The sequence below is a fragment of the Scyliorhinus canicula genome, chromosome 7 (assembly GCF_902713615.1).
Source record: "Scyliorhinus canicula chromosome 7, sScyCan1.1, whole genome shotgun sequence".
NCBI lineage: Eukaryota > Metazoa > Chordata > Chondrichthyes > Carcharhiniformes > Scyliorhinidae > Scyliorhinus > Scyliorhinus canicula.
The window spans coordinates 45,960,538-45,977,375 of record NC_052152.1 but is presented as its reverse complement, the minus strand read 5'-3'; the positions used below and the strand labels follow the sequence as shown (position 1 = coordinate 45,977,375).

The window sequence follows — 16,838 nt, the reverse complement described above, 5'->3', positions numbered from 1 at the left end:
ACCAGGGTGCGTGCTTCAAAGGCAATGACTGAAACATAGCAGCATTATGCCAAATAGAAAAAGAAATGCTAGCAATTGTGATAGGCCTCAAACGTTTCTAGAAGTTTGTCCATAGCAAAAACATGGAGGTTGAGCCTGATCATAAGACTTTGTAGTTATGGTTAAAAATCCCCCAAAATGTGCACCACCAAGAATCCAAAGAATACTAACGGATCTGCAGAGATACCAGGTCAAAGTTAAATACAAGTCAAGCAATATGAAAATTGTGGAGAACCTGGGAAAATTGTGGGAAGTCCATGGTTTAGCAAAATATTGCATGAAGATTTTAATATTTTATTTCCAGTTTTCTTATGTTTCTCCTTGTATAAACAAAATCCTTCACATGTTGCTTTATGCTGTGCTACTTGGACATCTTTAATAAAATTATTAGAATAGGCAAACATTATGGCACCTGAAATTTCTTGCTCGTTTATATATTAATATTTCTACAATTTGGGGCTTCCTGTTGTGGCCATGGAATGAGTGGTCGCACAAAGGGCAACTCTGGGTCAAAGGTGTTGGTTTGAGTTATTTTTACCCAGAAGTGGGGTAGTTTCATAGAACATAGAACAGTACAGGCCCTTCGGCCCACGATGTTGTGCCGACCATTTATCCTAATCTAAGATCAACCTAACCTACAACCCTTCAATTTACTGCTGTCCATGTGCCTGTCCAAGAGTTGCTTAAATGTCCCCAATGATTCTGACTCCACCACCTCCGCTGGCAGTGCATTCCACGCACCCACCACTCTGTGTAAAGAACCTACCTCTGACATCTCCCCTATATCTTCCTCCAATTACCTTAAAATTATGTCCCTTTGTGACAGCCATTTCTGTCCTGGGAAAAGGTCTCTGGCTATCCACTCTATCCATGTCTCTCATCACCTTGTCCACCTCTATCAAATCACCTCTCTTCCTTCTTTGCTCCAGTGAGAAAAGCCTGAGCTCCCTCAACCTTCCTTCATAAGACATGCCCTCCAGTCCAGGCAGATTCCTGGTAAATCTCCTCTGCACCCTCTCCAAAACATCCACATCCTTCCTATAATGAGGCAACCAGAACTGGACACAATATTCCAAGTGTGGTCCAACCAGGGTTTTATAAAGCTGCAGCAAAACCTCGCGGCTCTTAAACTAAATCCCCCTGTTAATGAAAGCCAACACACCATACGCCTTCTTAACAACCCTATCAACCTGGATGGCAACTTTGAGGGATCTATGTACGTGGACCCCAAGATCCCTCTGTTCCTCCACACTTCCACGAATCCTGCCTTTAACGCTGTATTCAGCATTCAAATTCGACCTTCCAAAATGAATCAATTCACATTTATCTAGGTTTAACTCCATCTGCCACTTCTCAGCCCAGCTCTGCATCCTGTCAATGTCCTGTTGTAACCTGCAACAGCCCTTGACACTATTTACAATTCCACCAACCTTCGTGTCATCGGCAAACTTACTAACCCACCTTTCCACTTCCTCATCCATGTCATTTATAAAAACCACAAAAAGCAGAGGTTCCAGAACAGATCCCTTCAGGACACCACTGGTCACCAACCTCCAGGCGGAATATTTTCCATTCACTACCACACGCTGTCTTCTTTATGTCACCCAATTCTGTATCGAGACAGCCACATTTCCCTGTATCCCATGCCTCCTGACTTTCTGAATGAGCCTATCATGGGGAACCTTATCAAATGCCTTACTGAAATCCATATACACCACATCCACTGCCCGACCTTCATCAATGTGTCTCGTCACATCCTCAAAGAATTCATTGAGACCTGTGAGGCATGACCTGCCCCCCACAAAGCCATGCCAGCTATCTTTAATCAAACTATGTTCTTCTAAATAATCATAAACCCTATTTCTCAGAATCCTTTCCAGTATTTTGCTCATCACAAACATAAGACTGACTGATCTGCAATTCCCAGGGATTTCCCTATTCCCTTTCTTGAACAGAGGAACAACAGCAGTTTCGGCAGGAAAGATGGAGCAGAAATGTGGAGAAGATCCTCCCATCATTGGCATGTCTACTGGTTACCAGACACAGCAAAAAACGTTTAAGGGCCTGAACAAAGAACTGGAGGAGACCTGTGGGCAATAGTAATTGTGAAGATGGCGGAGGGGAAGTTGGAAAGCCCCAGATAGAGCAGTTGATTGTGTTTATTAAAGAAGAGTTCTGCCAGCAAAGAAAGGAGATACATGAGGACCAGTCGAAGGCTATTGAAGGAGCAATAGCACCTGTGAAAGGATTGATGGAGCGAGTGGAGAAACGTCTTGGGGCACAGGGGTCACAGATACGGGAGATGGAGAAGGTGGTGTCCGATCACAGTGATCGGGTGGTGTGGTTGGAGGCGGAGATGGGGATCCTGGGGGATCCTTTGCAAGTTGTTAAGGGCAAAGGTAGAGGATCAGGAGAATAGATCTAGAAGGCAGGACCTGCGTATTGGTGGCTTTCCTGAAGGGAATGGTGGACGTGTGGAGATTTAGGAACCCAGCGTGGAGGGAGTACTCCTTTTCGCCCAACGGCGAATCACACAATCTAATGATGCCCAAACCGAAGTTCGGTCTCGAGTTTCTCCATTAAAGTGTAGGGAACAGGGCAGGCATGAAAATACCGGGGCTGGACTTGCAGGTCCATTTGGATCTTGACCATGGTCCCTTTTATCGTACCCAAGCCAGGCTCGAAAACCTCGGCGACCTTGCTCAGTGACGCACACAGACCGCCAGAACCACTTGGACGATACCTTGCCAATCCAACTGCAGCAGGTGTAGCCAATCACAGCCCAACCGCTGTGGGTTAGGGCCGCTTCCTTGCACGAGTATGAAGGGAAGGTAAACTGATGGCGCCCATAAACTACCGGAGCAAGGGTGGACCCCATAATATTCAGCCGTTCCTCAGTATAAGTGGCCAAATGAGTTGCCGTGTCAGCCAAAGTCAAAGTTTTGCACACCCTGTTGAATAATATCAAAGGTGCTCTGCATCACCACAGAAACGGCAGCTCCCATATTCAACTCCATTTGCAGCATATGGCCATTCACCTGTTTCAGGACAAAAATAGGGGCCACACAGGACACTGCCAGACAGTTAAGCTGTTTTAGCACAGGGCTAAATCGCTGGCTTTGAAAGCAGACCAAGGCAGGCCAACAGCACAGTTCAATTCCCGTACCAGCCTCCCCGAACAGGCGCCAGAATGTGGTGACCGGGGGCTTTTCACAGTAACTTCATTTGAAGCCTACTTGTGGCAATAAGCGATTTTCATTTCATTCAAGCTGCATCTCTACCTCATCCCCTGCCTCTTCTGGGTAATACATTCCGCAAAGGAAGTTCAACCCTCTCCTCACTCTCAACTCCCAATCTAAGAAGGCCATGAGACATTTACAGGCTTACAATCCACAGTAATCTCACACACTGCCAGCACATAGAACATCACCACTGATTCTCTCCCACACATTTTTACATCTTCATCTCTTCTCACATCCTACACAAGTCGCAGTTACATAGGTCCACTCAGTAGGTACAGAAGACATGCATGCTTATTATCTGCTTTGGCAGCTATCCTGCTTACAATCTGTCTATGTTGTTATGCAGGACAAGATTGTCCACAACAACTGGGAAAAAAATCAGATGGAGGGAGGATTCTGGAACTCAGGCCTCACACCATAATTGAGGAGCAGGTGGCAGAGTTGGCTGGTGAGGACAAGGACCGTTCCTGCGCCGGTGAGATTGGCATCTCCCAACATGCCAATGAAGCTGCATCCATTCTCTTCACCCACCTGCTGAAACTCTGAGTGCTATTTAATGTAGGTGACTATCCAGCAAATCACTAATAATCTCTTCTTTATTTCAGTCGCCAGCTGGAGAGGCGCTGGTGCAGTGGTATTGTCACTGGACTAGTAAACCAGATACCCAGAGTAACGCTCTGGGGACCCAGGTTCAAATCCCACCACTGCAGATGGTGAAATTTGAATTCAATAAAACTCTGGAATTAAAAGATGGCCATGAAACCATTGCCGATTGTCATTAAAAACCCATCTGGCTCAGTAATGTCCTTAGGGAAGGAAATCTGCCATCTTTATCTGGACTGGCCTACATGTGACTGCAGATCCACAGCAATGTAGTTAACTCTTAACTGCCCCCTCAAGGGCAATTAGGGATGGGCAATAAATGCTGGCACAGCCTGCGACACCTGAACGAATAAAGAAAAGAAAAGCCAGCCGGTTAGTCCCAGCCTGGATGTGGAGATGACACTGTGTTCGCTTGCACACTCCACTGGTGCAGAGGCACACACCTCGGTGGGACCAGGCTTTAGAGCAGGCTCCTGGTCACAATCTGGTGAGCGTAGATTCTGGTCCAGAGCAGGTAGAGACAGAGAAAGCCAAGGTCACCGAAACCCGGACGATTACTGGACGCCAGGCTCCTGCTGAGTTACAATCCAATAACGAACCTCTGAAATCGGCCCTCAGAGAGATGTTGGAGCTCCAAAGACAGGCAGGGGCATGGCAGTCAGCATTGTAAGAGGCCATCACCAGATTATAACAGACGATGGAGGAGTCCGCCCACATTTTGTCTGATGTCATGGCACTAATGTGCGCGTGGATCAAGGTCAACATTGGAAAGTTGGTAACAGCCATGAAGAATGTGGTCCAGCAGTTGGTGCTGAATATGCGCTCAGACCTGCAAACCATCGCCACAATCATGAATGAGATGCATCAGGGATAGGGCTCGAGGTTGTACAGGACACCTCAGTCTCTCCCCAGGTGTCCTTCCTCCTCACTTGGGAACCACAAGGAAGAGGAGCGCCAACCGGACATCCCAAGGCAATCCACCCAAGGCTGTCCAGCAATTCCACGTCTCCTCTACCTATGACCTCAGCAACATCAGCTGCCCAGGCAAAGGAGGGTATAGCTGCCCCACAACAGGAGACCCAAAGCAGGCCCTGGCCCTCCAAAGTACCCCACCATTGTCATCATAGACAAGAGGACATAGCAACCAACAGGCTGCCTACACCTCTGCTGTGGATGTCGGGGATGCACCTAGACCTAACAGTAGGATGACAAAAGTTAAGAAATATTGAAAGCACAACGGTCGCACAGATGCTCACTGACTATATATGTACATCTGCAAATATATTTTGCTATCTGAAAGTCTCAGCTAGTGAATGGCTCTTCAATCTGAGGTCATATACGTGTAAACATATGTCCTCTCCTCCTCACTTATCTTCCATTATGTCCATTGGGTCTATTGTGTTTCACACAACCTCAGTACAGTAAGTCACCTTTCTGTCCACAGCAACAACATGAGCAAAGCCTGTTGCTCTATCAGCATGGCAGTTGGTCAATGCATATATGCATATATATCTTAGATATAGCTTAGACTTATGTAAGAACATATCATGATGCCTCATGAGTATAGATTTTGCACTTTTATTTATTCGCTGATGCTGCTGCACTGAAGACTGGTCTGTGTAGATCTTAAGAGGTTTTATGGCGACACACATTGATATAATCCCTGAGGTAGCCTCTCTGTCGGGCAATCAACATGGTTATCTGATCATGACAGTGCCATTAGTGTCTCATGTTTTCCCATTGTATCTGAAACTATTGGAGTGAAAATGTGCAGGCCCCAAATAAGTTCAAAGTAAGGCTCCACTTCCTGATATGTGCTCTTTATTATGAATGAAGTTACTAAACCCACGTTTAGTGGGCCACCCCATACACAGATGCCAAAGCAATTCTAGATGTGAACTTGGGAAGCTCCAGATGAAGGATGCACCATGAGTGCTTGTCAGTGATCAGACAGTGGTACTTCTGAAGCTTTCTCTGTGCACACAAAAATGACCTGACTCACAGGCTGACTTCCATGATTGAGAAGGACATACTCAAAAGAACAATTTCATGCTGGGGATTCAGTATGAGGGTGAGACCAGAATGTTATTCTTGCAGGATGGTCTGTGGAGCGATGCCACAGTCTGGATTCAGATCACTCCTCAGACGTTCAAATAAATCGTGGAGATTCCGACGTTGGACTGGGGTGGGCATTGTAAGAAATCTTACAACACCAGGTTAAAGTCCAACAAGTTTATTTAGAATCACTAGCTTTCAGAGCGCAGCTCCTTCAACAGGTGATTGATTAGAAGCAGTGATTGATAATTGCGCTCCTTGAGGCACCTTCAAGACATCCTGCCATGAGTGCACTGAGATTTGCAGTGCTGCTCCAGCCTGTTGATGGCTTCCCTTGGCAGTGACATGTTAATGCGATGCATGAAAAGGCTGAATCATGACTAAATTATTTACAGTGCACGCTGGTGATCGCAGAATGATCACATACTCCAGATGCTACTGAGCCATCCAAGGATGAGGCCATCATCACACAAGATTGTGGCTACTTATTCTGAAATTGATATTTTTCATTGAGACACCGAAACATAGCAAATATCGGACCTGCATGGAAGGCACAGGTAAAAGAGTCTCATGCGAGCTATTCGTTTTCATTGTCCTGGAACCTTGTGACCACAGTCTTGTCTGCCATGTCTGTCCTCTGTTATAGCCTCTTCCTCTGGGGCCTCAACATCCTTACCCTCATTGAGCTCATTCCTCTCGACATCCTCCTAATCGGACAAAGTGTGCAGCTCTCTGGCGATTCATTGCCCCTTTTGAAGCACCAGGTTGTGTAGAGCTCAGCAACCCATGATGATTGAGACACTCTCTGGGGAGAATACTGGAGGGTGCTGCCTGACTGGTCCAGACATCAGGAAAGCATTTTCAGATTGCCAATGGTCTGCTCAATGAAGGAGCGTGCCGTAGAATGAGCCGCTTTGTTACTCTCCAAAGCACTTTTTGCCTGCCAAATGAGAATCATTAGTCACTTCATTTCGGGGTAGCCTGTGTCACTGATGAGCCAACTGAATGTGCTGAGAGCTCTTGAAGATCTGTGGCATCTACAAGTGACCTCACGATGTAGATAGTACAATTTACAGTGCAGAAGAAGGCCATTTGGCCCATCGAGTCTGCTACAGCCCTTCAAAAGAGCACCATACTTTAGCCACACCTCCACCCTATCTCCCTAATTCAGTAACCCCTCCTAATCTTTTGGACACTAAGGGGCAATTTAGCATGGCCAATCCACCTAACCTGCACATGTTTGGACTGTGGGTGGAAACCGGAGCACCCAGAGGAAACCCATGCACACACAAGGAGAAAGTGCAAACTCCTCACAAAACAGTCACCCAAGGCCTGAATTGCACCCAGGTCCCTGGAGCTGTGAGGCAACAGTGCTAACCACTGTGCTACTATGCTGTCCTTTTCCTTTCTCCAAGGTAGGAGTCGTGCAGATTTCAGGGTATCTTGCATAATTTGCTTTTGTTGGTCACGGATCAGCTGAATGTTGAGAGAGTGGAAGCCTTTTCTGTTGATGATTCTTTGGGGCCATTGTCAGGGAACAAGTGCAGTTGATGGCATCCTACACCTGTGGGAAGCTGGAGATCACTGCAAATATTTGGCAGCCAAGGTGGTTTAATCCAGAGAGAACAGGACATAATTATGTGCCTTACTGAATAGGACGTCAGTGACCTGTCAGGTGCATTTATGAGTGGAGGATTGTGATATTCTGAAGAGGTCCTCAGTCAAGCCCAGAATGAGCTACTCATAAAAATGTTGAGTGCAGCAGTCACTTTTAGAGCCTTCCAGGCTGTCTGCCATAAAATCTTCTTGAAGAATTTTGCAAATGTGAGCCACCATATTCCTTGACAAATAAAGGCATCGACAGCACTATCTTTTGTTTAACCGCAAGCATAAGAGGAATCTTCAGTGCACCCTGGATCATGCCAAACATCTACATGGAATTGGTCTCTCTGCCTCAGCTTTTGGGTCTTCATAGGGATTCCTCAGGGTGAGACCTTTCATTTTACCCTGCTTGACGGTCACAAGCCCTTCTTTTCCTTCTCAGTTTCAGGAGAGGGAATGGAAGAAACACCATTACCTGCGGCTTCCATTCTGCACTCCTCCTTGTTTCTGGAAAAATTGAAAAGAGACATGATTGACCATTACCCTGCAATGGCCATCTCCCATCTCCAAGCTCAGGAGTCATTGTGAAGTATTTGGCTATCATCATTCGAGATTTTCCAACCTCAATTTGTCCCTTGCAACTGTGCGCAACCTTAAGGATCATTGGAAGGTGCCCTTAGGAAATGAAGAGAGGTCTTAAATCCGAGATTGTCCAGGGCTGTGCCCAACAAGCATGACAGCTCTTTTACAAAGGGGTTGGATCCAGATGAATTCAGCTAGGCATGATCAGCCTCAGTCAGGGCGCTGACAGGCTGCCTCCTTTGGATAAGACTGGAGCCCAGCCTTGCACTGATGTAATGACTGTAATCGGGATGTGCTTTAAGTTGGAAACCATCAAGTGCAATGTATAAAGGTTTTGGAGAATCATGCATCTGTACTTCAGCTGTGGTCCCTTTAAAGTTGGATACTTCTGACTGTTGCACATTGTTATGGGCCAGGGTTTAGAAAACTCCAAAGTATATCATGGAGTTCATCTGACCTACAACTGTTTATTGATTTTGGTTACGATGAGCACAAGAGCCTGCCTTTCAGGTGTTATTCAACAGAGTTCTTAGATGCTTTTAATTAAAAACAAGCTTTAATTCTACAAATTTAGTTAACATTTGTATAAACACACACAATAAGAATTTTTATCAACTACAAACATAAAGACCCCACACAGCTATCGTAATCTATGTATAATCCTGAATGAATTCCCTATTAACTGTTCCAGTTTAATAACAAAATCTAAGTAAACCAGAAACCCCTTTGCCCAGCACACGGCATTCTTACTGGTTCAGATTTGTTAGTGATACTCTGTTCTGTTCCCCTTTTCAAACAGCAGGTTGCCTTCCAGAAAGCAATTATCTCTTTTAAGTTACCGAGTGGTCTGGAAACAACTTTTAAAATGAAGATAGAGACACTTCTTTCAACCTGTGCCGTTCAAACCAAGTCCAACTCAAAGCGGAAGTAAAACCCACCAAGCGACAGCCCAGCTCCACCCACGCAATGGCATCACTGAAGCCATGTGATAAGACAAAAACAGTTCTTAAAGGGATATTCCCAGGACATCTCCCCCCCAAGAAAAGACCCCCCCATCAACTTCAAAGATGGTTTCATTGTTCCTAACTTACTTCCTAAACCTGCCACTATATCCCAAGTAAGCATACCAATATACCAAAATACCACAAATGAATAAAGTTAACAACCAGTTTCCTCCTTGCTTTTCTCTGTGCTGAATCTTTGGCGAGAGAACTTTTCAGGACCAAACTGAAACACCTCTGTTCAGGTGAGAGTTCTGAGACCAATTAACTTTTCAGATAGACCTGGCTCCTCCCATTAATACATCATCTGCACCCAAAGCATAAGGCATTCTTTTGTCTCTGCTTACAATATGTGCCTTGACTTGTTTAACCAGGGCCAAACACAATACCCCTCATACATTAGCTACACCCAGGGGTCCTTCAAAAATAAACAATATTCCATTGGCTAGCTATCTGTAAATAAGTAAATGGTTCTCAAGACTTATTAGCAGAACATTTCACTACAAATCAATGAGTATCTCACTTTTACGCCTTAATCACAGCTGCAGCAGTCATACTGTTTGTATGCATCTTAACTCAAGTTTTAATAACATTCCTGCAAAAAATATAAAATATGACAATTTCTTACATTTATCACATTGGACACTATCTTTGCATCATGCTAGCACTTCACGGGCACCATTTAGTCACTGCCCGGGTAGTGCCTTGCTAGTACCTGAATAGTGCCCAGGCTGTGCTTGGGAGTACCCAGACATGTCCCTCTCCCCCCGAGTGTTGCATTCACCTGAGTTCCCATGGGAGGTCTGCATGCCAGATGCACGCTTTCGGAGACCAGTTGTACTTCACATTGTTCTGTCATCACATCGATGTAGATGGTTTTTTTTGAAGGGGGGGGGAAGGATGATTCCGGTGTATGGGCCTGATGACATGTTAATTTAGTATAATGATGTTTCTGATGTTGAACATCAGGAACTGCTGCCAATCACTAACGGTGGAAGGGTATAATCACATCATGCTTTCACACCGACACAAAACCCGACTTTGCACCTCTTGCGATATTTTACACCCCCGTCGCCAAACCCACTGACGGGAGCAGAAAATCCCAACTAATGCCTTTATTTATTAACCCCGGGTGCCTTTTACTTTTAAATGACTTTCTCATCCTGTCCTTCCACCATAAATGATTTGAGTAGATATACTCCCTTGTCTTTTTGTCCCTGCAGCCCTTTTATTTTATATTGCCTCTCCTGATTTCTCATACCAAAATGTACCACTTCAGTTATTTCCAGATGAAATTTAATCTGTTATGTGACAATCTTGATAGATTCATGGCCACATTCGTGACACTAACTTTTTAATTCTAGATTTAGTTGAAAACCAAATTCAAGTTCATAATGATGGATGCTATGGTGGATTGTAACTCACATCTCCAGAATATTAATTACTAACCAAATGATATAATCACTACACTAATATAGCCAGTATATTAGATATGCATTTTCAATATCATAATATGAGCTTTTTTCCATAAAATAGCTGGTTAAACTTGCACACCACTCAATGATTTGAGATGCCCTAAACATACTAATATCGCAAATTTGTGAAGAGAAGAATTCTGTTTTGCTTTACAGGAAGCATGGTGGGCCGATCAGTATTCAGCTGGAGTGTTCCGTGCTATCTCTCACACACTAGGCAATAGTTATGGGACAGGAGGCCTTCCTACAGGTACCAAAATGCATCAAAGTACATAAGCAATCAGGTATAAGCTTAAAACAGAACTCAAGCACACTTATAGAAATTGCTGTTGTGTTTCAGTATTACAAAGGTTCTTTGCACTTCTAAAGTACTTCATTGGCTGTAAAGCACTTTGGGATTGCCTGAGATTGTGAAAACTACTATATAAATGTAAGTTCTTTCATTTCTTTATTATACATGGTTGCTAATAATTAGTGCATGGCACCTACAGAGGAATAGGTTATATTAAGACAAGTCAGTACTTTGTATAGATGTTGGCCTCATGCCTCCCTTTCTGATAACTCCCTATGTCAATGATTCTTCTGTCTGATAGATTGCACACAATTTATGAACTAAAAGACAAATTTCAGAGTTCAAATATGCACTTTACAGGTACTTCAGGAACAGAACGGAAATATCTGGGTCTACTAAAATGGGATACTTTGAGAAGTTTTAATAACAGTGGGTGGGACGGTAGCACAGTGGTTAGCACTGTGGCTTCACAGCTCCATGGTCCCGGGTTCGATTCCCGGCTTGGGTCACTGTCTGTGTGGAGTCTGCACGTTCTCCCCGTGTCTGCGTGGGTTTTCTCTGGGTGCTCCGGTTTCCTCCCACAGTCCAGAGATGTGCGCGCTAGGTGGATTGGCCATGCTAAATTGTCATTAGTGTCCAAAACGTTAGATGGGGTGACTGGGTTACAGGGATAGGGTGGAGGTGTGGGCTTGAGTAGGGCGCTCTTTCCAAGGGCCGCTGCAGACTCAATGGGCCAAATGGCATCCTTCTGCAATGTAAATTCTATGATAACATGCACAAATATACTATTAGCAATTCAGGCTTGGGCTGATAAGTAGCAAGTAACATTCGACATAAGAACTAGGAGCAGGAGTAGGCAATTCAACCCTTCGAGCCTTCTCCGGCATTCAATAAGATCATGATTGATCTCACCTCCGCTTTCCTGCCCGCTCCCCATAACTCTTCATCCCGCAACTAATTAAAATCTTATCTATCTCTTTCTTAAATATGTTCAGTGTTCCAGCATCCACTGTACTCTGGGTTAAAGAATTCCAGATTCACAACCCTTTAAGAGATGTAATTCCTCGCCATTTCTATTTAAATCTGCCACCCCATACTTAAAACCCCTCATTCTGGAATTCAAGGCAGGGGGAAGCATCCGTTTTACATCTACTCTGTCAGACCCCCTTAGCATCTTACATACCTCAATTAGATCTCCTTACATTCTTCAAATTCCAGCGAGCATAGGCCCAAACTGCTCAATATAGGCCCAAACATCTCAATCTCTCTTCATAAGACAAGTCCTTCATCCCTGTAATCAACCGAGTGAACCTTTTCTGAACTGCCTGCATTTACGTCCATCCTCAAAAAGGTGGCCAAAACTATGCGCAGTACTCCAGATGCAGTCTCACCAATGCCCTGTACAGTTGCAAGAACATTTCCTTACTTTTATACTCTATTCCATTCGCAATTAATGCCAAAATTCCATTTGCCTTCCTTATTACCCATTGGACTTGCATCCTAACTTTCTTTGATTCATGCACGAGGACCCCCAGCTCCCTCTGCACCGAAGCATTTTGAATTTTCTTTTCATTTCGATAACAAGTGGCATTTTTGTTCCTCTGACCAAAATGGATGACCTCACACTTAGCCCCTTTAAGTTCTATCTGCCAACTTTTGGCTCATTCTAAGGGCTTCCAGTGACTTAATCTGAGAGCAAGATGCACAAAAGCTAGCACCCACCAGAGTCTCTTGTTTTTTCAGTCCTTTTTACCTGGTATTCGGGGGAGTTTTGTGGTCACACCCAGCCTGCTAAACTGTGTAAAGAATTGCTGGTGGAATTTTGTCAAAGAAGTTTGCTGGAAAAAGGCTCCAGCCGATAGGCCGGTGAAGGGGTCGGTAAAAGGGAAGATTGTTGCCGTGGGCATGCCCCATCACGGACCTGTGGCCAACAGAGATGTTCTCCAGGTTGGGGGGGAATGGGCCGGGGTGGTGGAAATGAAGTGTTCACCCCTCCAAAGTTGGATAGGGTCCTTCGGCATTCTGGCAAAAGCCACGTGCGAAAAAGCTGCCATGGGTGGTGATAATCCGTTTCCACCGTTTTCATAGGAAGGAGTGGGCCAAGCAAAATCGTAACATTGACTGGGAGGGAAACACAGTTCGAATTTACAAGGACATCGGGGCTGAAACACCAAAGAGGCGGGCTGCCTTTAACAAGAAAAGGTTGTGCTACATAAAAAAAGAGTGCTGTTCAGGGTGGTGTACCTGGCGAAGTTGTGAGTCAAGATGGAGGCGAAAGATCACTACTTCAGCACGCTGAACAAGGCAGAAGCTTTTGTTAAGGAGAAAGGACTGGGAGTCAACTGAAGGGGGGTCGAATGGGACTTTTAGAGGTGGGAGGGAAAGGTTTGTTGGGAACGGTATTGTTGTCTTCTGTGATATAACCATGTAATGATATACACAGAACATATAGTTGTTCAACTAGGAAGATGATTTATGAACAAACATGTGGAAAGATAACCAACGCAGTGAATTCTTCTGGAGCTACTCTTATGTGCGACTACCCTCTCGTACGTCTTACTATCAACCAGCGGGTGTCTTGAGTCACGCGATAAAATGGCACCAGCTGGTTGGAGGTTGCATTACTAACTATATACAGAACTGTGCACAGGCCTACCACCACATTCCCCTTCCTCTGGAACTGTTAACATGTATTTTCAAATATATCTGTGTCTTATAAAACATGATCTGCATTATCATTTTACACATGTCATATGCAGATGCAACTGTGCTTCACACAACATGATATGCCTGATGAACGTGTCCCTGGTGCACAGCTTATTGGACATTCACGACGACATCGCCATGAACGTTTATTGGCTGCTTGATGTTGCTTTAACTTCAGGAAGACTGGTTTTCTGGCAGGTCTTTTTTGTATTATCAGCTTGTTTGGCCTTTTCACACGATGCGCCCTAAGACCGGTTTTCTTGCTGGTCTTCTCTGCGTGACCAGCTTTTTCAATTTTCTACCGTGATGCTTCTTGCTGCGTCGTTGTGTGCTTTCTGGCCTGTCGGCCACATTTCCGATGCCTTCTTCTTCAGTACCACGGGTGCAACCCATGGTATCCTCCACTCTCTTTCTTGTCCTTTTCCTTTTCATGGACTGGATCCTGTCTTCCTCTTCTTTTTCATGGGAAGGATCCTCTGACTGCGCCTCCTTTTCTTTTTTGCTTTGGTGGACCTGTCATGCCGCTGGACTGCGCCATGGGACTAGCTGCTTATGAATTGTCTGCTGTGCAGGCTGACCCTGGCTCTTCTGCCATGATAGCTGCTTTCAGAGCCTTTGTTGGATCAATGTGTTTTGGTTAATCTATGGTTGTATCCATACGCTGAGTTCACCTGGTGAAACGTCCAGTGTTGGCATACTTACGGATGATTGCGCAGTTGCAGTCAAGTCTGCAAAGCCTTGAACTCTGGTGTCTGGGCTGGATAAACGTCCCCAAAGTTAGGTGCTGCTCCTTCATTTTGTGTTTGAGCCCCAGTTGGCGGCTCATCCTCACTTGATATGACGATGTATGAGTCTTTTGCTGAAGAGCCAATTAGTGGCTCATCCTCATCTGATAGGATGATATATGTACCGCCTTTCGTTGTAGAACTGCACATGGATACATCTTCTGCTCTTCTAGCACGTCTTTGGTGGAGTGGCCTCGAGTATTGGAGAGTATTCGTGGGCCTAAGATGATTCACTGTATGCCTCTGGAGCCGGTTTCTCCAGGATGGGGATGATTTCTTCTGTTACCAGTCTGTTCGCAGTTGAGTAGTTCTCATCTGATGTGTCTGCTGCTGCTATCACACTTTCAGACTCTGCATACGCCATCTTAGAGCTTTCACACTTATCTTTGTCCTGTGCAGACTGGGAATCCTTGTGATCACCTCGCCACTTCCACCAAACTACCGGTATAGCATTTCATAGTCGTCCTCATAGCTCAAGACCTGAGTCTCCACTTTCCTCATCGTACTCATGGTCTTCGTAATTATCATCATAGTAATCATCATCGGAGTCATCGTCATCTGAAATGGCTTCTCCTGTAAAGTACAACATTGCACATGGAATTTGGCAATACTCGTCAGACCACGACTCCATTTGGTATACTTTCGTGAATACCTCATTTGTGAAATGCTCATTTGGCTCAAACTTAAACTCCAGAGTGAAGCTCATTGACTGTTCAAGCTCTGAACATTTAACGTTCACACCTTCTCGATGCTTTATTATAGGCTCAGCATGCTTCTGTATCATGCTACTGAGCAAATTCACATTCCTGACGATTGTTAACCAGAAGTCTGGAGTTCCCTTTGGCTGTTCCATTTCTTCAGCTGGTTTGTTGTCCTCCACTTTAACTTTCGCTTGTATCTCGTTGGATAACTGAGCCATTATATCTCATTGCCAGTCACAATGATCCTCCGTTGCAGCGTTGCCTGGAATGTACAGCCACTCAACTAGGTCAGGGCCTCGCACAAATCCGATCCTATGATGGACTCGCGTTCTGTGTCCACAATGGAAAATGGTACGGTATGACTTCTGTTGTGTACCCATGCTTTGAGTTCACATACACCCAGCATCGTCATCTCCTTCCTATCATCATCTTTCAGCAGTCTCGTTTGATTGACGACTTTCGGTTTAACCCGCAGCTGTGTAAATCAGACAGACTGAGGAGTTTGGCCCTCACTCCCATGTCGAGGTGCATCTTATCAATGTATCGTTCGGCACCACTGGAATTGTCCATCTGTCTTTGATGGTATCAGCTTTATCATTACTATTGTCACAACTGGTCAGTAAGATTTCTTCACTTTTCATAGTCGGACTCATTGTGTCCTTGGTTGAAATCAGAACAATGGAAAACTGTTCTTCAAGGGACTTCTCATCAATTGCATTGACTGACCCTGTTTGACCCACCTTGGGATGCAAAAAACATTGCTTTGCAGAATGATTTATATAGTCACACATCGAACATACTTTCCCATATACTGGACATTGCCATGGCCCATGATGATTGCTGCATTGCTGGCATAAGATGGCGGACCCGGTCGGCCACTTAAAATGCCTGCCCGCACTGAGACCACTGAGTCTAAATTATTGCTTGAAAACACGCCAATTTTCATCCATTTTACCCGAGACTTGAAGCTGGTGGGGGTGCCTTCAAATCTTCCATCTCTAACTTCACAGTCTTTTGGTGCGTTGAATTGCAGATGGCCGTAGTTCACCACATTGGTGGAAGAATCTTCCCTTTATGTTCTTCAGCCTACTTCGCCCCATCTTCTCTGTTGTGATCTTTAAGTGCTCTGCACTCCTGGTACCATGTTGTGTTTTGTGATATAACCGTCATAATGATGGACACAGAATATATAGTTGTTTAACTAGGAAGATGATTTATTAACCAACACATGGAAAGATGACCAAAGATCTATGATACAACAATCGTTGATAAATGAATTCGGTGAATTCACCTGGAGCTACTCAAAGAACAAAGAACAAAGAAAAGTACAGCACAGGAACAGGCCCTTCGGCCCTCCAAGCCGGTGCCGACCATGCTGCCCGTCTTAAAGAAAATCTTCGACACTTCCGGGGTCCATATCCCACTATTCCCATCCTATTCATGTATTTGTCAAGATGCCCCTTAAACGTCACTATCGTCCCTGCTTCCATCACCTCCTCCAGCAGCGTGTTCCAGGCACCCACTACCCTCTGGGTAAAAAAAAACTTGCCTCATACATCTCCTCTAAACCTTGCCCCTCGCACCTTAAACCTATGCCCCCTAGTAATTGACTCCTCTACCCTGGGAAAAAGCCTCTGATTATCTATTCTGTCTATGCCCCTCATAATTTTGTAGACCTCTATCAGGTCGCCCCTCAACCTCCGTCATTCCAGTGAGAACAAACCAAGTTTATTCAACCTCTCCTCATAGCTAATT

The 16,838-nt window shown here is 44.9% G+C and overlaps 1 protein-coding gene across 1 annotated transcript in view; it reads left to right on the top strand.

Moving 5' to 3' along the window:
- LOC119969078 (potassium/sodium hyperpolarization-activated cyclic nucleotide-gated channel 1-like) overlaps window positions 1–16,838 on the top strand; it is a 182,809-nt gene that overhangs the window by 67,625 nt on the left and 98,346 nt on the right. The window contains exon 6 of the mRNA XM_038802281.1: window positions 10,756–10,849. Within this exon, the coding sequence (XP_038658209.1) occupies window positions 10,756–10,849 (94 nt within the window). The remainder of the gene's footprint in view (window positions 1–10,755; window positions 10,850–16,838) is intronic.